Source organism: Aethalodelphis obliquidens, unplaced genomic scaffold (genome assembly GCF_003676395.1).
Source record: "Aethalodelphis obliquidens isolate GAN/ISIS:26980383/991018 unplaced genomic scaffold, ASM367639v1 scaffold25, whole genome shotgun sequence".
NCBI lineage: Eukaryota > Metazoa > Chordata > Mammalia > Artiodactyla > Delphinidae > Aethalodelphis > Aethalodelphis obliquidens.
The window spans coordinates 9,349,301-9,373,530 of NW_020837969.1; the positions used below are offsets into that span (position 1 = coordinate 9,349,301).

General features: G+C 39.8%; 1 protein-coding gene across 1 annotated transcript in view; it reads left to right on the top strand.

Moving 5' to 3' along the window:
• CSMD1 (CUB and Sushi multiple domains 1) overlaps positions 1-24,230 on the top strand; it is a 1,488,158-nt gene that overhangs the window by 1,206,146 nt on the left and 257,782 nt on the right. The window contains exons 23-24 of the mRNA XM_027123007.1: positions 587-756; positions 5,053-5,209. Of these exons, the coding sequence (XP_026978808.1) occupies positions 587-756; positions 5,053-5,209 (327 nt within the window). The remainder of the gene's footprint in view (positions 1-586; positions 757-5,052; positions 5,210-24,230) is intronic.

Consider the following 24,230-nt stretch of genomic DNA (forward strand, 5'->3'; position numbering starts at 1 on the left):
TTGGATGTAGAGGTGAATTGCCCTCTCCTTTCGTCAAGGGGAGAAGAACGTATTTTCTGCCGCCGAAAGGGCTTCCGTCCCAAGCCAGGCAGATGGGCTCAGTGTTGTGAGACAGTAGCAGGGGACTCAGTGGTTTGGTCCACGGCTAGAATCCCCTTTAAATGCATCCAGGTTGAGGCCACAGAATACCAACGTGGGAAAACTGCATGGACATAACTGTCGAGTCAGCACATTGGAATTGGCGGGGATGCTTCATGAAGCAGAGATGGGGCACAGAGAGGTGACTGCGAGTGATACAGCCAAAGTGCTCGGGCATACCTATTTTATTCTAGAATTCTTTGTAAGTTAGGAGTAAGATGCATTCTATTAAAAGAAATAAAATCTTGAAAATAGGATGAATGGGGGTATCTTTCCTGTCCAGTGGATAAAACAGTAGAAGGAAGTCGCTAATCTATAAAAACAATATGGTGCTAGCAGATACATTGAGAGAAAAGAGGGCTGTCATGATTTAAAAGTTTTTATTTATTGAAATCAATAATTCCGCTTTTGAATCCTCTTTCTTTTTTTAATGTCCTATTTATTTTAGCTGAATGTGGAGCAAGTGTCAAAGGAAATGAAGGAACATTACTGTCTCCAAATTTCCCATCAAATTATGATAATAACCATGAGTGTATCTATAAAATTGAAACAGAAGCTGGCAAGGGGATCCATCTCAGAGCACGAAGCTTCCAGCTGTTTGAAGGAGATATTCTAAAGGTAAAAAACATCTGTTTTAATAGGACTCCATCTTTCCTTCTCAAGGAATAAATATAATGTTGATCCATCTATATACGTAGATACATACATATATTAACGTATCTTTATATATACACATATTTTCCCAATTTGTTTATCCAGCTGGTTTGAGAAGGTGGCCTATAGTATCATGTGTATGTGGACTTTGAAATACCTAAGTCTATAATCCTGAATCTAAAATTTATTAGTTGTGTATTTTAGAGATATTATTTAACATTTTTAAGCCTTATTTTTCTTATATGTAAAAACATGCAATGGTACCTACCTTTTTGTGATGTTCTGAGGATTAAATAATATAGATACATATTTCTAGCATTGTTCCTAGCACATACTAATAATTGTAAAAAAAACTTGCAGGATCCCCAGACCAACCCTTTCTACAGTCGCTCTTGATTTGTAAATGTGATCATGACAGAGCATCCTTCAGAGCTAGAAGGATTTTGATGTGAGAGTAAACTCAAGCCCTGCCACTGTTGCTGGACCACAAAGCAGGGTTGATGTGGAGAAGCCAAGCCAGGATGAGGCAGAATCTCACTCAACCAGTCAGAGCTGTGTTCACAGGACTCCGAGGTGTGCTAGGCATGGGACCAGCATCAAGGGTCAGTGCAGTAGATGACTCAAAGCATCAGAGCCTCGGGGAACTGCTCCAGGTGGAGCACACCACTCACATTCCAGATGGACTCCAGAGAAACAGGCAGGGGGACGGATTCAAGGGGCACCCAGGTCTTGCCTTGAGCTCCAACTGCAAATGCCCCCAAACTTCTAAGACTTCTGAAATAGTTTCCACCTCTCCTGTGACTATTTCAGGAACCTGGGGACCTCCCTGGCTCTAGGGGCTGAGTAGTTGGCACTTGTAGCCCGAGCCTCAGGGCCTTGAAAGAGAGTGGCTTTGAGCAACAAAGACCAACACTGGCCGTCATCCAGCCCGTCCACCTGCTCGTTCCACTGGGAAGTAAGCGACTTGTCCAGGCCACACGGCTTGTTTATGGCAAGAGAGGGACACATCTCATCCCGTTTCTAAAGTTCTAGGGTTTTTCAGTCATATGTGCATCTACATGGACACACACAGTGCTCCATCTCAGATGCAGTAGATGTGACTCACTTGAAGCTGTGAGCATTAAGAAGCTATGCAAAGAGCCTGCTAAGAGGGGAACTTAGTGCCCTCCAGGTGTGTCCTCTGTTTGCACAGTGGATAAAGTGGGGTCGCTGGTAGGTTCCGTTATGTGCACAGGTCAATAGAAGCTTCCAGACTCAAGTGCTCATCACTTCCTCCAAGTCCACCTTTGACTATGCTTCAAGGTCACAATTTAGGAGAGAGGTTTTATTCTAGTTGTTCTTTCATTGTAATAGTCTTTTGAAAGCTCGTGCTGGCAGTATGAGTCGCTGTAATTAAGAAGTGATTTTCAGGTATGAAACTAGTACATCCTCACTGATCTGAAAAAAGTTAAATTTGCATCAAAGAACTGTTTTCTGAATTCTTTCAAATTTAGACATCAGTAAGCCTTTAAGGCAAACTTTTATGGAACAATTAACCATACTTTGGTGCAGGCGAGTGACTAGAGACACTGGATTAAATATACACTGATACATATTACTGGAATGGAAGGAAGCAAATCATTTTCATTTGTGATTGCGTGCTGTTTAAACTTGTTGATTATAACAAAAAATCAAAAAACATCTTGCTTACCACCTTTACTTGCAGAGAAACTGTCAATCATCTGAAAAACCTAGATGCTGTGCAGACATACCTTTTATTGAGTATGCTAATAAATATCAAAAGGTTAAAAACATTTCAAGTGGGACTACCTTGAATTTTGAGCATAATCCCGCACACGTAGTGTGATCCATTAACAGAGACCAGAGTTTATGTACACACCCTCCCCCGCATAAACGTGATGCTTGCTTGTTTCATGTGGAAACACCGTGTAAGAGAAATACAGCTCTAAGGAGAGTGTCATGATAGGGATACGTAATGGAAAGCGAGGTTAGTTCTGGAAACAGAGCCCTCAGGTATAACTCCTGTAAAAGTGGGGATGATTTCCCCAGTCCTTTCAGCATTGTCATTCCAGAATTCCTTGTGATGTTTTCTAATCTGTGCTTATCTGCTCTCTTGGCTATTCCACTCGGAGCATATGGCATTTATTATGTGCCAGGCTCCAAGGAGGGTCTGTAGTGCAAATAGGCATAGCCTTGTATTAACATATGACCCAAGGAACCTTTTCCTAATGACTGAAAGGGACACTTTGATCCCAGCTGCTTGTAGATGAGGATATACAACTAGGAGGTTTTGTGCTGAACTAAAATCGCTTGTTACTAATTTAATTGGAAGTAAACGTCAAGTCTTTTGCCTTCCAATACTATCTGGGTTGTCATTTGTGATACATGAGAAGCATGAATCCAGATTTTCACCTTGCGAGAGCTGACAACATAATATCCCCACTAGTCAGTTACTTTTTCGTTCAGAGATTTCTGCTGTCAAGCCCAGTGCTAACTGCTGGTGATGCAGATAAACAAGACAGAATTACTCTTCCAGAGATGCTTAATAATTCAGTGTGGCAATGGTTCATTTTTAGTGGTCTAGCTATGAGGATCCTGGAGCTAGATGCTGTCCATGTAAGCTATTAAATCTTGGAGAAGCACTCAAACAAGCTAAGACCAGTGGAGGTGACAGTGGAAGATGCTTCAGAGCTTTGAGGACCGAGCCTAAGTGTGTGTTGATTTCCTTTAATGCCCCCTCATCTCCATGGATTTCTATGAATCACAGAGAATTACATGGCATGTGGAGTAACGTAAGACCTTGCTGGAGAGGCCTGGACACTTTACTTTTGAGCCAGCATGCTCTGGATTCTAAAACTCTTTATAATCTGGGTGCCAGCAACCTCACTATCGAATGAATCTATGTTAAGCCAAACAATGATTTTTCCTACACTAGCCTGTTGCTAGCTTGCATGAGAAGTTATAGGGTATTTGATTTTCCTACTCGAGCATATGCATATTTAATTAAAATGAAATCAAATAATGATCCATTAAAGTAATCCTTCTAAATGTGTTTTCTCCATTTAGGAGTATGAATTTGTAAGTCTGTCAAGCAGCATTCATGGTTTACATATGCATTAGAGAAGAGCAGGAGAAGAAAAGTAAGAATTAATCTGTGTGAGAAGGAAAAGAAGTGAGAGAAATAGGCAGATATGGGGGAGGCTACCAGGGGCTTTGATATACTTTATTTAGATAAGATATCTTTTATCAAAAAGAACTGGATGTTCTCCAGTGTGATGTGATACATTTTCATTCTTTCTTCTAAAAAGCCCTTATCCATACCAGCAGTTCCTTGCCATGAACCATTGCAATGGTTTCAAGAGGCAAATGGATGAACCTTTGCCACGAAGCATTATAGTCTTGACCACTTAGCGGGGGTGTGAGGGGCTCAAAACTAAATTCTCCTAGAACGTGAATGCTGTTTGCTCTGGCATTAGGAACGTGTACTGTGGGACGCCCCCCAATGCCCACGCCTTAAAACTGTCTGACGCAGTCTCCACTGGGGGAATGTGATTGGCAACCCTGCACTCCCAGTGTGCACCTGGGAAGTCATCACTTCGTGTCCCTTACCCGTGATGTTTGCTCAGAACCAAGCCCGGTCCACTTGTCTTCCAAATGTTCGGGGTATCCACCCAGGCTGTACAACCACCTGTGAAAATGGAGTCAGTCACAATGCTTCAGAGCAAGATGACCTCTCTCTCTGATATCGGACATGACAGTATTCCTTTGCTACAACAAATTCAAAACTAAAGTCACTGCAGGCTCAGGGGCTACAAAATGTGACAAGGTTTCAGCACCTCGACTTGTAACACATTTGGATGAAGGAGGAGACATTCACACTGAACTATGACACATCCTTCCAACCTCTGTAAGTGCCAGGCTTACAAAGGTGGACCATGCAACCTGGAAATGCAAATACATGATGATTTCATTTTAAATAAACACAGAATGTTCAGCTTGATGCAGATAAAATGATCTGGGCACAAATGGAATCTTTTGTCTTTAATGTTAACGGTAAAGATAAAACTTAAAGAAAAAAGATTGTTTGCCAGTGTCTTCCATCCACTCAGCTTTCTATAAACTGTGTCACTTTTTAAATTACTGTATAAAACCATAATCTTTGAAAATTTGGATTTCTTGTTAAAATTGCTAACGTACAAAATTGCTAACATACAAACAGAATTAATTGATAAGGGGATTCGTGCTGTGAATTCTCCTCAGGTCTACGATGGAAGAGATAGTTCATCACGTCCGCTGGGGGCCTTCACTAAAAATGAGCTGACGGGGCTCATCCTGAACAGCACCTCCAACCACCTGTGGCTGGAGTTCAACTCCAATGGGTCTGACACTGACCAGGGTTTTCAGCTCACCTATACTAGTAAGTGCCATACGACTTAATCGTTTCATTTTACTTTTATTTTCTCAGGATACATCTGTTACTTTGCTGATATGATACATTTTAAATATCGATTTTTTTCCTGGCCCCCGTCCTGTGTTTTGGATTGCTGTTTAATTCTGTGCACTGTTGAGCGGGCAGTAAATTTAAACACATTATCAGAAGTAAGAGTTTGAAACGTGTTTATTTAGAAGTATTAGTATTTTCATAACATGACTGTACCTGAAAAGAAAATGTTATGACATTTAAGAGATATTAGGGTTGGGCTTTCCTGGTGGCGCAGTGGTTGAGAGTCCACCAGCCGATGCAGGGGACGCGGGTTCATGCCCCGCTCCGGGAAGATCTCACATGCCGCGGAGCGGCTGGGCCCGTGAGCCATGGCCGCTGAGCCTGCGCGTCCGGAGCCTGTGCTCCGCAACGGGAGAGGCCACGACAGTGAGAAGCCCGCGTACCGCAAAAAAAAAAATGCTTGACTTAAAGAGATATTAGGGTTAAAATTATTGTGTGATTTAATGCACATTGACAAAAATTCATAGACAATATATGAAATACTTAAAATGAATGATATAATTAATAGTAATAGTCCTTGAATGCCTGCAACACATCAATACTTTTCTATTATATCTATCTATACATACACATATTAGATTCCATACATTATGTAAAATAGATTACATGTGTGTAAAATATAATAATTTATACATATAGATACACACACGCACACATATAGGGGGGTGTGTGTGTGTATATATACCCTATGTTGTAAGTGCTTTCTTATCACAACTCATTTCCTCCTGAGAAAACTAAACACAAGTAATTGGAGTGTGTGTCCAGGATACCAGCTGTCTGAGTCAGTGGAACCAGGATTCGGTCTGTAGCTCACAGTTTTAAGCCGTGTTCTTAGTGCCCCCTCCATTAATATAATTAATATAAATCAATATGGAAAATGCCTTTTTTAAAAAAAAAGATGAATGTGAAGAAGACAGAGGAGGGTAAAACAAAGGAGGAGAAGGAATTGTTCTTTCACAAAGAGAAGTTGGACGTGTGATAACTGTCATTTTCAACATTTTTAGTTCCAGAAAAATAAAGTAAAAAATATAGTTATTTGGTATAGGTTATTAATTAAAATTAAGTAATAAATTAGCTAATATACAAGACAGTCCAATCCTTCACCAACCCGATGATTAAAAATCTTTGTGATACCAAATACCATGACATAAGAAATTAAAAATTTCGGATTTTTGAGCATGAAAGTCTATTAGTGATTATCAAGACTGATTCCTTTATTTGACAGATAAACAAATGAAGCCCTGAAAAATACAATAACTATCCCAGACATAAAGCTAACCCAGGTGCCTTAAAGGAGGATTAATTGCCTCAAATCCCCCTTGGTAGGTGAAATTACAGTTGAAGAATTATAATCCTTTTGACAAAAATAGAATTATAGTCCCATGGACAGGATGAGAAAACCCACATTTCACTTTCATGAATATAACCATTTAAAAGACTCCGCGAATTGAAAGCATCCTAATTATATCATGTACAAATAAATTACTAGCAGTTATATTACCAAATAAATTTATAATTACAACTTTTGTTTACTAGGATTCTACTTTGGAGAATTTCATCCTCAAAAAGGTTTCAGAGAGTTCTTGTCAAACCAGTTTGCTTTGATTACAGATAAAATGTAAACCGCCATGATCTCTTTTTCTTCTACTGCGGGTTTTCCATCAAATGCTCATCAATTTTTAATTTATTACTCGGATGTGTCAACACACGCCTCCCAGTTTTTATACTGGTCTTACAGCCTTAGAGGAACATGGGCACATGAGAAGGAAGACAATGTGAAAGCTCTAGGCGCCTTTCTGAGTTTCCTGTGATGCACACCTGGGTCCCCCTCCATTGTTGCTTTGGCCTATCTGACAAATCGTGCTTCTTCCAATGGCTTGTAAGCAAAGAGCTAAAACCTTGGCCCGAGAGCTGTCCTCTCTCCTCTGTGCATCTTCACGACCTTATCCTCAGGGCCGCCCAAGTGTGGAGGTTGCTAAGCTCACAGCTACTTCCTAGGAAAGGTATCATGTTAGACTTCTACGTTACATTGCAGGACTTTTTCAGCCGTAGTTACCGCGTCCTGTTTTCCCTCTGACGATTTCCAAGGAGAGTAATTCTTAATTTGTGAGCACTCATTCCTCTCCTCTCATGGCAGTGCAAATTCAAGCCTGCTGGAATTTATAGTCGCTTTATTTATTTATCAGTGAGATGGGGGTTACAGGACTGTTTCCAGAATTCTTACATCCCCTTTATTTTCCAAATGGCAGTGAAGAAAGTCCACATGCCCTAAAAACGTGTGATGGGATTGAAATTAGAGGTTGTAGCTTCCTTTGTGTATCATGCCCACCTTCCCTCGTCAAGAAGAGTTGCTTCCACATATATACAATGGAATATTACTCAGGCATAAAAAGAAACAAAATTGAGTTATTTGTAGTGAGGTGGATGGGCCTAGAGTCTGTCATACAGAGTGAAGTAAGTCAGAAAGAGAAAAACAAATACCGTATGCTAACACATATAAATGGAATCTAAAAAAATTTAAAAAAAAAGGTTCTGATGAACCTAGGGGCAGGACAGGAATAAAGACACAAACACAGAGAATGGACTAGAGGACATGGGCAGGGGGAAGGGTAAGCTGGGGTGAAGTGAGACAGTGGCATGGACTTATATATACTACCAAATGTAAACTAGATAGCTAGTGGGAAGCAGCCACATAGCACAAGGAGATCAGCTCTGTGCTTTGTGACCACCTAGAGGGGTGGGATAGGGAGGGTGGGAGGGAGACGCAAGAGGGAGGAGATATGGGGATATATGTATACATAGAGCTGACTCACTTTGTTATACAGCAGAAACTAGCACAACACTGTAAAGCAATTATACTCCAATAAAGATTTTTTTTTTTAAAAAGAGTTGCTTCCATGCGCTATCCTCAGCCCCTACTAGACAGCATGTGATGGTTGTCACTGTTTCTCCATGGCACCCTCCAGACTGTGAGGACCTTTACTGCTCCTCGCATTTCTCTGAGTAACTTTGAGAAACCTTGAAGCTGTGGATGTGTTTATGGGCACTTTCCAATTATTTGGATTTTATTTTTATAACATAACAGCACAGACTTTCTAAAAGAAGAAGAAAGAAATGTTGGTGACGGTTTCCAGTTATGTAGCTCTTAGTATAATCAATTTGATGGGAGTAACTATCTTTTCTGCCTGTTTTTCCTCTTTCCTCTACCTGCAATAACACAGATGCTACCCAGGTGCAAGTCTTGTTTCCAGGATTGTCCTGGAGCTGGAACACACTGCCAGATGGAAAAAGATATTTGTAATATAGCACTGATGGTGCTGATGGCTATAATCAAAATATTATTGACTTCACATTAAATTCTTAGGTTTAAACACTCGGTAATTAAGTTTAAGAAATCCCACGCTCCCACGATGTGGTTGAATACCTGAATCAAATCTTCATCTCTAAAAGATGGTTTGGAAATAATGAATGGCTGTAAAATGTTTTCAGCCAATTATTAAAGCTTAAGCCTATTTGAAGGCACTTTCAACTATTTTCAGAAGACTTTTGTAATTGCCTCTTGCTGGTTAATTGCATTACTGAAGGAAACATTCATATTTAAATGTTTCAAATCCGTAATTAATCTACACACAAGTGGATTAGAAAAAGTCAACAGAGTAAATATATAGCTTAATAAACATCTTGAAGTTTTTCAAATGAGTACAAATCATTTTGTATATCCTCTAATATTTAGAGCGTACTACCCAATACCTTCTAATTTTACCATCTTGGCAATTCTGGGTCTCGGTAAATAGCTCCTTTTTCTCTTCTTTGTAAGTTAGAAACTCAGTCTCCAAATCTGTAAGTGGTTTGCTGAGGCTTTTACCTATGGGGTGTTATAGCTGGGAGCCAATCCAGGTCTTCTAAACAAGGGCCAGAACTGTTGATGACCTTATTTTCAAATATTTTAGATGATCCCACTTTGATGAGTTCCATATTTATTGACTGATATTTATATATGTAAAGGCATTGGCAAGGAAGAAAAGCCAGGCATCTTTGGGACAAGTAGGAATAAACATATTAGTAAACATTTTTTAAGCAACTGCTGATTTCTGAGTGGTAGGTTAGAAAAACATACAACTGGAAAAGTTTGCCTCTATTGGAAAACACTGCTTTTTACTACAGATTTGTCCATTTTCATAACAGTTGGTAGTCTTCTGAGCCTACAATTATGTCAAGTGGAAGCATAACCCATAGGCTCTTTTAGATCAGGGACAATGGGTGTTCATTTTTTATTCCCCTCTGTACCTCGCACAGATGTCTGATCTATAATATTAAAAGCTTAGATTGGATCATTGTTATTCAAGCTGTATTCCATGGAGCACTAAGATTCTGCAGAGCTGTCTCAGGCCAATAAGAGTTTCACCTTATTTAACATAAGCCTTTCTTTTCTTTTTTTTTTTGTTATCCCAGTGATTGTAAAGCTCTTAAATACCAGGAAAAATCATATTGACAGTGGATTGCTATGTCTTCTAAATATTTCAGCAAATATTTTTACCGAAAAGTAGTTCCGGAAATTTAAAAAAAAATTCCCTGTTGAATTCAGAATTCTTTAAAAAATATACTGACCCCTTTCGAGTTCCACAGGGATGTTCCCAGAACAGTCACTCTTCAGAAACAGTTTCCCACAGGACTTTCTGGTTGTCACTCTTACTGATTTAAGTAGAGAGGAGCAAGCAAAACACCAGTCACACCTGAACAAAAATTCTTACTGTTTGGGAGTTTCGTAAAAGAACTCTATTCACCTTCTCTGCGCCATCTCGGTGTGTCTGTGTGCTGCTCGATCAATGACTGTACCGTGTATTATTTGTGTACTGAATGCTTAGCACTATATTGAAACAGAAGGCAAAAGCCACGGTTCCCGTCCACAGATAAATGACTTAGGATAGTCACGTGCAGCACTTGTGAAACACTGGTCCGTGGAAATGTGGCTGCACCTTCATGTTCTCAACTATGGGATGAGTCAGCAGGGGGTTCAGGGCGCAAGCTGATACGTGTGACCGTAATGTATCCATCTCCTGATGCACTACGTTGATGCAAAGATGAAAATCCTTTGATTCTGGCCCTTAAGGTATTGTATTTGACCCCAATACATTTCATTTTTATATGAGTTTGCTCTTTTTCTCCAAAGAAACTATAGCTCCTCGATGATAGTATGTGATCCTAGTACCCCAAGAGTTAGAAATATATATGACACATACTATATTTATTTATTTGTGATGATGGCAAATATAATTTTCCAGAGCAATGAGAGATCATTGAAAGCTGGAATCACCCTAGAGGCCTCCAGAATTTTCTTTCCTTCCTGCTAGATGCCTTTGACTCATCCCTTAAGATTGCAGTTAAATGCCAGTTTCTGTATAAAGGCTGCTCTGCTCCAGATTTCTGGAGCAGAATCACCTGCCTCTCCCATGATCCCTACCCCATGCATTTTGTCTCTAATCCTTTGTTTTTACTAACAGAAGGGGTGAGGTTTTCAAGAGGAGTAATCTTAACTTGCTCACTTTTGTATCACCTCCATAGTCACTTAACAAATGATAATTGAGTTGACCTAGATTTGCCTGGAAGGAGGCAGATTTGAGTAAAGATGCATGCGGAGAGTAGAGTATGATCTTGGAACTCATGAGATAATGAATATGAAAGTCTGAATAGAGTGGAAGATGCATGATGAGGAGAAAAAGGAAGACAAATGAGCTGCGGGAACCTGATTATGGAAGCCACTGAAAGCTGATCAGGGGTATTGGTCAACATTAAGGCAGAGCCATTAATAATATTGGAGGAATGAAATTAATGCAAGTGTGAGATTGAAAGGAGAGGATGATAACAGCCCCAAACAGCTCTGTCTGTGCTCTTGCCACCCACGAGTGACCTGAGAGTGAAGGAGAAAAGCTACTTGCTGACTTCTACAATAACACACATAATGGGACAGAGCAGAAATATGGACTTATTTTTACTTATAAATGGAGTGGTCAGATTGAAATACTAAATATCTTTTAAAAACAAAAAGAAAAAGAAGGGATGCCTTGGGAGGGTGGTGTGGGGTAGTCAGTAGTCACAGAAGAACAGATAGACGGACCTTAAAAATGGAAATTCTTTGGTAACCCCTCAAGATGTATTTGACACAGAAGACTAAGCAAGTAGATGCTGGAGTCTTATCCCCCGGGAAACCTGTGCTGTGGTGGAGGTGGACTAATTAGGCTGCCCTCCCTTCAGGTCCACTGGCTTTATTTAACTAAAGTCCCTTGCTCTGATTCTGTGGTTATCAGGCAGTATTCTCAGTGTGACTGGGGTGTCAGTGTGGCTCTGCCAGTAGGAAGAGAGTGACTTATTTGTGTTGACATAGGGATTCCAGTACATGGACTGAATCCATTCATTGTTTTCAATTAGGGAATTGGAATTCTGGCGTTGTGCTTAAGTCACTGGAGTCCCCCATGAGATGAATCTCTTTTGGGTACAGAACTAGGTGTCTGATCCTACAAAGTCATCCTTCAGGAGGCAGACTGCTAGCTTTCCTGGGGTGACTTAACGCCCCTGGCTGTCGCAAGCCTCATTTTTCTGTTTCAGACTCTTATAATATAGACTGTAGAGTGGGGAACCCACGGTCAGGGGCATCTCTAAAACGCTGAAGGAAAAGAAGCTTGAGGGGATAGATGAGGAAGAACGTTTCAAAGAACTAAGAGGCTGGAGGTGAGCATGCAGACCTGAAGGACAGCCGCCACTGGTCCATAAGGCCCCTTTGTGCGTATTATTGTTTACAAAGGAGGGGAAGTGCTTATCCTGGCAAGTCAGGGCCTCGGGGCACGCCCTCCGCAGCTGCACTAGGCAGCTCTGCGAACAGAAAGCACACAGCCTGGAGTCCAGAGACCTGCCCAGCGCCTGGGCTGCATAATTTGCAGATGATGGTGTTCTGTTTGGGGACAGGAAAACTAGGATTTCGCTTTCCCCACAGCCAAATCTCTCACGGCTGGTTAATTTCCATTCTTCAGTGTCTTGAAATGGTCACCCTGCACCCAACCCTGAATTATCTAAGATAAGCACCTAGACTAGAGAAACCTCCAAGTCCCCTACAACTGGAATCTGGGAGAAAAGACTGTGTCCGTTTCCCAGGATGGCCCCTCATTTCCAGCTTCAGGGATCCCCGCCCCCCGTTCACACTGTTTTCTCCAGCTGATAAGGGGCGGAGGTGGGTGATTTGGCACTGACTGATTTGGGACCACCCACAACATATTCTGGGAAGCGGAAATAAGTGCCCAGAGCCACAGTTATGCAGCTGTCATCTCGATTTTATTAACATGCTGATAGAATTAAAATGACACCAGCATTAAACACGCTATTATAAATGAGTGAACGACTCTGGATATGAATATATCCTCAAGGCCAATAATGAAATACTGAGCACTGTCACCTTCGTGCTTCAAAACAAGTCACAAATATTGCAAGCATGAAGTATACACGGGCAGGGTGAGCCATCAATTACGGGAAACAGCTGCTGACGGTAAAGAATAGAGTTAAGTCAGAAGCTGAAATTGGAAGACCTTGAAATCATGGCTTGATAATGAGCTAGTTATCTACGGGCTTGGTTGACATCCTAAGTGGGTGGATGTAATTTTGGGAGTGTCCCTCCTCCCACCCATCACCACCCAGTTACATCAGGAGTCGCCATATTTCTTTGGGGTTTTTTTCCCCAGCTTTACTGAAATATAAATGGCACATAATAAGTTTAGGTGTACAGCGTGATGATCTGCTACACGTATAAATTGTGAAATGATTACCGTAAGGTTTGTTTAATGCCACCGTCGCCTCACATAATTACTTTTTTTTGTGTGTGGTGAGATCTGCCTATTTCTGATAGAGATGCTTCTGATACCTTTTCCTCCCTGACTATGAAGGAGGTTTAAGTGCACAATGATGTGTTCATTTCATAACTGCTTTTTTTTTTTGACAACTAGATTTTGGAAATTCTGTACAAGCTAGGTGGCAGTTATAAAAGCAAGTTCTTGAATCCAGGTTTATAAATAGCAAAGACATACACTAATTTCTCAGAAAGTCGTGGTTGTAATATGTGCAAGCATTGCTGTTTATCTAATAAAACCTACCATGTTATTCCAAGAATAGCATTTATCACATTTTCAGTCTTATGTTCTAGAAAGTCATGTCAAAACAATGTTTGGTTCAATGACTAGTTTTAAAACTTATTTAAAGTCGTGCTACAAATCAGGGGAAAGTATGGAATAGGGTCCAGAAAATAACCGGCTTGCACGTGAGTCCACACAACAGATTTTTATTTCATTTCAATGAAGATGAAAATTGTGACAAACATATCTTGCTGCTCTGGTGTCTGCTTATGTGATACTAGAGTATTAATGTGTAATTTGTAAATAAAGGTTTGTGGAGCAAGAAATTGTTTTTAAATTCAGCAGATAAAACTGCTGGGAAAATGTGATTAGTATTATTTGTTTTTCCACAGTTAACTAGTAGGTAATTTTATATAAGTGTTATAAAATAATAGGCAGTTATTTTGTGAATAAGTCTATTCCCAGAAAAAAATGAGTTGTGTACTTCTAACTTTATTATACCTAGGTTAGATTTATTTTAGTTTGGGGGTTATCACCGGAACACTTCGCCCATGAATCAAGTACTACATAGCAACTGTCACCTGTGAAGAAAAAAAAAGGTAATTTTTAATTTTTTTTTTTTTTTTTTTTTTTGCGGTATGTGGGTCTCTCACTGCTGAGGCCTCTCCCGTTGCGGAGCACAAGCTCCGGACACATAGGCTCAGCGGCCATGGCTCACGGGCCCAGCCGCTCCGCGGCATGTGGGATCTTCCCGGACCGGGGCACGAACCCGTGTCCCCTGCATCGGCAGGCGGACTCTCAACCACTGCGCCACCAGGGAAGCCCCAAACTGATATTTTTAAAAGGTGTATATATTAAGTGAAAATTAAACTGTATACTCAGAATTTATTGTGCTATGAAAAGGATGGTATAATAAAGAGAGAAAACGGTTTAAAGTCAGTTATGTGACTGGCATATGACCATATGCTTATGTGATTGCATTATTGGCAAGCTCCCCTATCAAAATATCAAGCCATCTCCATACATTTTTTATAAGCTTACACCTTCTTGTAAGAATTCTGAAAATTGCATTTTTACTCTGCTTTTACAAGAAAAGAAAGCCTATAGAATCATGTTGTATATAATACACTTTTCAAAATAGAATGGCTTTCAGTGGAAATATCACAGTGGAAAAGGCAGTCCAATAGAGAGAGAGGCAGTCTGTTAGTCCCTACAAAGAACTCTGTATTTACTGTAAAACAAGGTGGACATTTTAGAAAGAGGAAAGCATCTCAGGGAATGGCGAATAAAAAACCAGTGCCCAGTTCCCAATCCAAGCATACAATTCATGGTTTGCCTTAGAAAGTTTTATTTTTATGGATACATTTTTAGATAAACATCCAAATAAATGTTTAATTCTTGTAAAACATCATTAAGAAAATACTTGAGGCCAAACTTGATAGCATTTTTAAGAAGTGAGGCTTAGGGTTGAGTCATTGCTTTACCTGGAGACTGAAACCCCTCCTACCTGTGGCTACCCCATGGAGAGGCTGCCGTAAACACAGGACATGAATCTGCATTCATTTTTCACAGGGAGGAAAAGGCAAAATATTGTGAATATTTTAACAAAGGAAAGTGACACAGGTGATGCTTAATCAACTTACTCGATGTCAAAAGCAAATTTGAGGTAGAGATGGGCATACAGGCTGGGTTGCTTGCCTTCTAACTGGGTGTTTCATCATCTTGCTCCCTTCTTAGCATGTATAACATCACAAAGACTAAAATATAAGTGTTTACAGTGTTTTTTAAAAATTCCAGTGGAAAAAAAAAAAATTCCAGTGAAACCATGAGATGCTTTGCTTCTGTGTCAATGTGAGAGTTGCCTAATTGGTATCACAGGTCACCCTGGTGACCCACGTCATGGTCCTCCGAGCCCTGTGAAAGCCCCTGCATGCCAGTGGGTCTAGGAACCGCTTCTACATAGCTTTTCATCATTTTCTATGAAGTTTAGTTTTGTGGGCTTTTTAAAAAATTTTGTAATTCATAATTCTTTATATTTTGTGACAATTTAACAGTTGCTACACACTGCTATCTATTTTCCTCTTTCAGAGTTAAATATATTGTTGGTCACCAATTCTTTGAGAAAGACAAAAGGACTCAGAGAAGAGTGACATAAATGATTTATTACAGGGATTAAACTAAAAGCATATGACTTGAGTGTGAAATAAGATGAAGGCTGACAGGTGATATCACCAAATACTATAAAATCTTAACATTTTATGGGAAGAGTGATGACAGAATTTTTTCCCTTCTTCTTTAGGGGAAATAAAAAGCAATAATTATTGTATTAGTCAAAGTCATAGATACATTGTTTTTGCAAAGAGTCATTCATGGGAAGATAGGAATCTCAGAGAGACTTCAATGTCTTGTCAGGAGGGAAGTGCTGGGTAATGGATCATGGGTCACTTTATGTCTGATTTTGATTTTTCTTGCATGCATTATAGCATCCTTAATGACTCTTTAAAAGGAAAAGACGCGTGAAATCGATTCAGATTCAAAATTATTGTTTTCTCAACTTCATGAATTTTGACATAGGGACATTTGAGTGCTATTCAGATTTCCACAGCATCATCAAATGAGAGGTTATTTTGTTTTTTACTAAGTAAACATTCCAAAAAATACTGTTATGAAAGAATTATGTGTGTCAAATTCCAACACTAGGCAGTTAGCCTGGGGGACATGAAAAAGACATCTGGAATATTCAGCTTCACATTTGCGAAGACTTGAGAGTGATACACTTAACACCATTCAGTAACAAACTCCAGGAATGTGCATGCACTGTCAAGTATTTTAACCTGATGGTGAGATGTGAGGTGAAACATACACTTTCCTGAGTCTCTGGAGACCAGGAGCACGAGTCCCGAGTCTGTCACCAGCCAGCTGTTGGATTTGTCATACCACAGACCATATTTGTCTTTTGTAAATAAGTAGTTGTTTTTGGACACTCAGTTCTGAAATTCTATGAAAAAATTGAAGGATATTTTAACTGTTGGAAGTGGTGTGAAAGTTTTCTTGTGATTATCTTAAGAATGTTTACCCTTTAATGCCCTTAACAATTGGGTAACTGAAGGCTCTGGCATGAAGTGTAAGAGGACCAGAGAGCCACGCCAACATTCCTGGACCCGGTGGCTACTGTTTAATGAGCCTGGGTAATGGGGAAGGGGGGATTTCATAGTAGGAGAGAGGCAGACTTTGTTTATGGATAATGGCACTTTGACATCACTTGATATTTGGTGTTAGGGTTTTAATCTTGCTACAATATATAGCACTGATTGTAGATGCAAGTGAAGTTAGAATTTACTTATTGGACATTGTGTGATCTAATTCTGATGTAATGACTGTAAGAACAAGGTGGTAAAGGTAAAAATATAAATGACAGATGTTTTTTAAAACCCTCAGTTTCCAGGACTCAATGATGAAGTGGATTGTAAATGAGATGAAGAAAGGCATGAGGATGGCTCTGAGGGTTGAGTTTGAACAGATGAGGGAGGTTTCACTGCTGTTGCGATCGGTAATAAAAACAGTTCGGGACTTAGCTGGAAATTCTAGCATTTCCTAAGAGAGGGTAATGGTGTATAATGAGAACTGATGGGATTCCCTCTTTGGAAAAAACGTTCATGGAGAAATGTGTCTGTCTACCCTCCATTCTAAGTTTGTTCAGTAATGCTGAATGCATTCTGAAATTTTCCTAACTGCATATTTTTTATTGAAAGCTATTTTTAAATCCTCCCAAATTTTGTAAAAATCAGAAAAGTATTAAAATTCAAAAGGCATGCATTTATATTCATGATTTTGAAAGCCAGTTCACCTATTTTTTTATATGTGGACAAGCAGTGAATTTTGTATTTTCATAACACTTGGAAATCATTAGAAGCCTAATGGTTTATTTGAATCAAAGGCACTTACTAACAAATTAGAATTAAAATAAGCATCAATGGATCATAGTAAATAAATATATTCACTGTTTCTATTTTAACTTGTGTGCTTACTTAGGTGATACAGTAAACAGAATTCACTATTCTATCCCTGTCTTCAAGGAGGTGAGGTTTTAGATGGAAAAGTAAACTATATGCACAAGAAAACATCGAAGACCAGAAGTTTAGTGGTAGGATTCACAGCAAATCCAGGGAGGAAGAAGAGAACTCAGGAGGAATCGCTAGAAGCTCCAGCAGGAATGCTCTGAACTTGACCCTCGAGGATGAGCATGGTTTGGAGGATGAGCAGTACTTGGGCACAGTTGGGCAGTCAGCCTGCATGCTGAGGCAGTGGTGGGTGACAGGACATGACAAGAATGATCTTGTCATGGGTGTGACAAGATGGGTATTGATGGGTATTTCCTGGGTCTTGTAGGCGATCCCGCCAGGAAGTCTCTTAGAAGGCCAGACAGACCCTCAGCAGGAGGTGAGGAAGATGGGCACCAGCAGGTGAGGGTCAGGAGGGAGGTTTTTTGCAAGACATGGGTGAGTGGTTTGGGAGCAGTGGAAAGATGGAGTCAGAGATTATCTCCAGGAGTGGGGAGCATGAGCATCTTTGAGAAGAGTGAGGAGGTAAGAAAGTGATGCCGATTGGGAAGACAGTGCATCCATGGGCTTTGTGGGCTCACAGAATCATCTGACTGCACACTTGGCTTTCTTATGCATCTGAGCTTTGCTCCTGAACTCTCTGTGATGCTTAGCGCAGGTGAAGCTCCACAGCCCCTGTGGCGAAGTCCCAAGGAGCCCGTTCTGTCTCAGCCGGGCTTGGGGCTGCCCGGAGCTAAGTTAGGTAGCTCATGTTACTAGTGTCCCAGGAGAGAGCTGGGTGAGCACACGGGCTGGCAATGACAAGTCACAGTTAGGCTGATGGACGGCAGTCACGCACACAGACAGTCCTTGAAAGAATGAGCTGTAGAAAATGAGGAACAGCATTCTTACCTCCTTCTGCTGTGATGGGCCAGCAGTTGTCTTGTTGTGGCTGTCACGTATCAGGAATTGATGCCCTCACCACGTTGTTTGAGGTGGAACATTCTAGCATGTGGTTTGACAATTACATTGCATTTGTTGTAGAATAATAAAAGTAACAACGTGTGAGTAATAACAGCAGCAATAAATCCAAGTACTATTGGTAATCCTTTGTATTTATAGAGTGTACTTATGAAGGGCTCAAAGTGTTTTCGTAAATCTTTTACTTTTTCTTATAAAAATCTCCACAATATGGGGGCAGAAAGAAAGAAGCGTCACTCTGTATAGTGAGCACTTGGAAACTGAAAAGGACAGGCTAAGGGACGTGAATCCGAGGATGGACTGAGTCTAGGACGGTATTCTGCAAGTATTTCCCCTGATCCTCCATCCTCTCCAACTGGTCCTCACGTCCCGGGCCCCTGGCCATCTGATTACGATGTTCTCAGCCTCTCTCCAGTGGGGATCCTTTCATTCATCAGTCACTCACCTTCTTCCCCTTGGGGTCTTTAGACATCAGCCAGTAGGGGTGACTTTGCCTTCCTCCCAGACTTTTTTTTTGTGCCATGAGTAGAAACACAAACTAAAGAGAGGAAAGAACAGTCCTTGGGGAATCAGGACTCTTGTCAAATGTTGCCTCCAGTATAATCTCTTGGGGATTAGCGTGAGGTTCATTTGGTGTGGGTAAACTTGACATGTTTCTTGATCCAATGTGGAAAATTTTCTGCGGAAAATAAAATGTAACAGTTATTTTATGAGTGAAGAATCATGAAGCCCCCCATGGGACTTTTCAAAATGATTTTCATTCCTTTTTCGGCTAAATCAAGTGACCCTTCCTTAGCGGATGAGAAGAGACTAGGTACCTCGTCTTCTGTAGTTTGTCAGGATGTGTCTTAGTTCCCCCATTCCTGTCTCAGTGAGAACGGCTGGAGGACCCCGGGGTGGGCACATCCGGTGCTGGGGGGAGTTCCTCCTGGAACGGAGACCGAGTAGCGCGAGAGGGAGGGACCGCTTCAAAAGCTGCAGAGGGAACACCCTCTGTAGCGGGAATCGTCATCTTGATTCTGTGCTTATTCCACTGCTTGACGTGTGTGCTTGACTTTCTCTGTGCTGCCACCATTTATTTCGGCTGTGACAAACTCTCCAGTCTGTCTTGCTTAGGATCTTGTGATTTTCTAAGATTATTTCCAGGATTAAGAGAGAGAGCGTAGATGAAAGTGCCTGACATACTGAGTGGTGCAGAGCAGGTGTTCTGTATGTGCTGCTTCCCTCCCCTTCAGGTTCATGTGCATCTTCATGGAGACACACATCTGAAGTCAGGGCCCAGTCCGTTCATTTGGTTCCTAAGCAAATAGTAGACGCTGAGATCCACGGGTGAAAATAGTAAACGAGCATCAGCTTGTATTTCTCTATTAAAGTAAAAAAAAGTATGATGTCGATCTGCATATTGCCATATAAAAACAAGTAAATGCAAACATAGACATCATAGAGTTTGAGACACTGGACATTAAAATTATATGTTATACTACTAGTAAACGACTGTTTTAAAAATAACTTATTGATGTGTTCCTAATTGTCCTCCTCCAATTTTCCCATCGTTTCATTGAATGGATTTAGTGTTTCTTAAGCGATATGGAAAAAAATCTGAAAGTTTTTCTATGGGTAAAATAATAATATAAATCAATTTGACAGGAATGCTCAAGTTTCTTTTAAAAAATCATCATTGAAAGTGTCTTATTGTTAAAAATATGCAAATATATTACAATATATTTCAATTATGGTATTTATGATAGATACACGTAGAAGTTTCTCATTTCCCACCTTGTTCTAGTTATTGGCTCTACTTATATTGATATTTAATTTCATAAGCTATCAAAACCTATATTCAATCTGGTTTTAATTTCTACCCTGTTTTGCTATCAGGTTACATCAAATTATATAATTATATATTGTAAAGGATTTCAGTTCTTCTTAACTTTGCATTTGGCCCTGAAGATCCTTCAGGACTATAAACTAAAATTTAAAGAATCAACAATAGTTAATCAAATGCTTAAAATAGTTAAGGTACTTTAAGCAATTTGTGATTTTCAAAGTTTAGCGTAAAAACATGTTGAGTTTTATTTTTTAGACATATTATCCCTGGACAAAAACAAACAAAGAACACAGACCTTTAAAGAGAAGTTACTTTTTAAATTCTGCTGCAAAAAAGAAAAATGAAAAACTACCACTCTGTCTTGCAATATGTTCCGACAATAATTGAATTACATTCTTTGTAATTAAATGTGCCGTACAGTTGGCCGAACTCATTTCATTGTACTTCAGGGTGTCCCTTTATGTAAATGGATGTCTGTATGCGTGTCTATCTGTTTTTGTCAGTAAAACTGAAAGAAGTGTCCACCTTTGAGTGTGACATGTTGTTTGTGGTCACCTGGTGTCCCTTGGAGAGTACAGGTGGCTCATTTAGAAGCAGCCATATGTTATGTGGGTGGCTGCCTGTGAATGGGCTGCCCTGTACTGGCATCCTGCTTTCACAGAAACCTCAGGAAGCACGGGAGTCTCCAGCTCTGTGAGCAGTTCCGCACCTGAAACGTCGATGTTTGTCCATTCCGTTCTCCTTAAGCACTTGTTGGTGTGAGAGTATCGCTGCCGATGGAGCTCTGAGCCCTGAGGGCCAGGCTCTGCCTGCACATGCAACCACAGTGCAGTGTCGTGTGAGACTTACCACATAGTAAGTGCTTAACAAGCGTGTGTTCAATTAATGACTGGGTGTCCCTTTAAGATGTATGATATTAACTGTTGTTTTTCTTCCTGTACAGATTGTGAGCTCCTGGTGGGGCAGGACTGAGGTTAATTAATTTTTTATCTTCAGCACCTAGTAGAATGCATGACACACAGTAGGCACTTTATATATGCATGTCAACTAGGTGATTTAATTAATGAATTAAGGTTGTAGGTCAGAAGACAAGATGCTCCAGATTTATGTTCCTAACTATATTAGTGAAATTATCTCATTTTTTTCACTTTATACCTATTAACGTAGTGGGTTAAAAATTATACTGAGAAATTATACTCTCCAACACATTTTATCCGTAAAAAAGTAATATTACTAGACTAAGCTACTGTTTATAATTTACTACCTTCATCATCAGGTAGGAATCATGATTAAAAATACATTTTGGGAGAAGAGTATTAATAGCTTACATTTACAATCAGAGTAGCGGTATTTATGTCAACATGAAAAAATTTTTGCTTAAAACTAAAATGTGTAAAGGACATGGATCATCTGAACAGATTCAGTAGTTGTGCCAGACAAACATTAGTATTTATCAGATAACTTGAGGCTCATTCTGTTTGGTGAAAGGAGCCATCCTTATAAAACTTTACAGATGTTCCTGTTAAAAAAATATTCTGTGCATGTCCTACTATTATTAACCTCCAATATAAAAAGAAGTGAATACAACAGAACAGAAATAATTAAGAAAAAGTAGAAAAACTAATAAAGAATAGGGGCCCAGGACAACAGAGAACAGAAATATGCATTTGTTAGGATTATGTCCATGTTGACTCATATTTTATGTATTTCTATTGCTTGGATACTCATCACAATCTGTTGTTATTTGTTATTATATCTGATTCCTGTGTTGGACAGTAAGCTCTCTAAGGCCTGGTACCTTCTTGTTCTTGTCTCAAAATTTTGCAAATCTTGTTTGTTTTTAATTATTTCATGGAAGAAGTTGTTGATGAAGGATTTTCTTGTTTTCCTGGATAAATTCACTGGATCTGTAATGAGACGACACCAATGTTACAAGTTGATGATGTTGATTCTTCTGTTTTCTGCCTGACATGCAAGCCCTACCTCTCTCATACCAGCTCGTTCCCTCTCTTGTCTTCTCTCTTCACAGACCATCTCTCTGCAGCCTCCAGTCACCTCTCAAGCTCCCTCCACCTGATAAAATGTTTGCAAGCTTCACACACACACATAATCTTACCTCATCCACTACCATGTATCCCCTGCTACAACCTACCTTTCAGCACTAAATATCTTTTTGTTTTCCTGCCTTTTTTTCTCACTCCAGTCCATACTCTATAGGACTACTGATTATCTCTCTGAAGTGCAGATATATTTGAGTGACTTTCTGTGCAGCTGCCCTGGCTTCTCCACGACCCTGTTACATACTGACTCGGTCTCAACTCCCTGGGCTCCAATCCAGCCCTTTCCCTTCTCGCCCATATCCACTCTGTCTTCTCTTCAGTCCTATTCCCACTCCACCTCCACATGCTTAAAACGAAGCTTCAGCAAATACGGATGCTCCCAGAAATTGTTCTGCACTCCAAGATACACCACATTCTTCCGAACTCCCATGCATCTGTGAAGACTTTACCTGGAGTTTCTCCCTCTAGTTTTATCACTCCCGACACCGACTAGGCTTCTGGACCAGCTCAGGTCTTATCCCAACACTCCTGCTTCCTTTGGTGCCCCTCTCAACCTTCACAGGAACCTCTACTGTAACATCTATTCTTTTTAAAATACTTATTTTCCTATCTGTGTAATTAACTAGACTATGGAAGATAAGGGGCCATGTTTCATTCAGTACTTCTCACAACATCTAATAAAGCCCCAGAAGTGATACTAAATGTGTCTGGAAATTTGGACAATGCTCTGATTATATGTTCTTACCATAGTGTGTATTAGAATAATATTCACCCTTTGGATGTGTTTAAAAACTGATTCAGAGTAAAATGCCTTCATCCATCCATTTTCGTGCAGATGCCTCATCCTGATCTTGCCCCAAGTTCCCTGAACCATCAGCTTTAAATGTCCTCTACACGGACCAATAGGTGTGTATAGTGTTAAAGATCTGTGAGAAGGTGAATACTACGAATTCTTCCAGGAAGCCTTCTCAGAACTGGTGTTAACAATTGGAACCACTGGGTAGCTCTACTCAAACTCAGAGTATAGTCAACATTAAAGATTTGTTTTGGAATTATATAATATATTCAGAATTACACAACATTTCAAGATGGACTCCTGGAATTCCTAGCTGTGATTACCTTGCTTTATGATATCTTAGTGACATGTGTGATAAAAACGAACATGGTTCCAGAAAAAATAGATAATTTCTTTGGTTATATGATTCTCATTCTGGACTTTTACAGGGTTTTGTTTTGTCTAGTTTTGTTTTTCACTCTGAAGCTCAGAAGTTCTGAGCTCTTTTAAGCTTTTCCGTTTAAAAATTACCACCATCCTTATGATTAATGCTATTTGGGTAAAATTCAGAGTGTCTTTCCACAGGGGTGGCTGACATAATCACAAAATAATAGCAGCAGTAATAAAACTTAGCACGTGGGGAAAAGAAATGGGTTAAATGAAAAAAAAAAGCTGAACAAAAAAACCCAATTTGAAATCAATAACAGACATGGCTAAACAAACAGCACAGATACATAATTTAATAGATAATTTAAAAATCAAACACACACACACACACACACACACACACACAAATACTTCACCCAGAATTTCATTCTTAAATAATGAGAGTTGCATTTAAAAACATGAATTAATCAAATACTTCATGAAATTCCCTGTTAATGAACTTCTCACGTGAACCACAAAAATTAGTTTTAGCAGTGCTCTCCTCCCGAATACAATTTTTTCTAGGTAACTGCAAATAAAGGAAGTTAATAAAAAGGAATTTTTAACAGTTCTTCTTTTACTGAATGAAAATGAGCTGTTGTTGCTGTTTTTGCATATGGCAGCCTTTCTTAGATTACTAACTTAATTTTTTTACAAAGAAGTACATTAGTCAAGTTGAATTAAGTCTTAGGTAAAGTTATGAGATAATG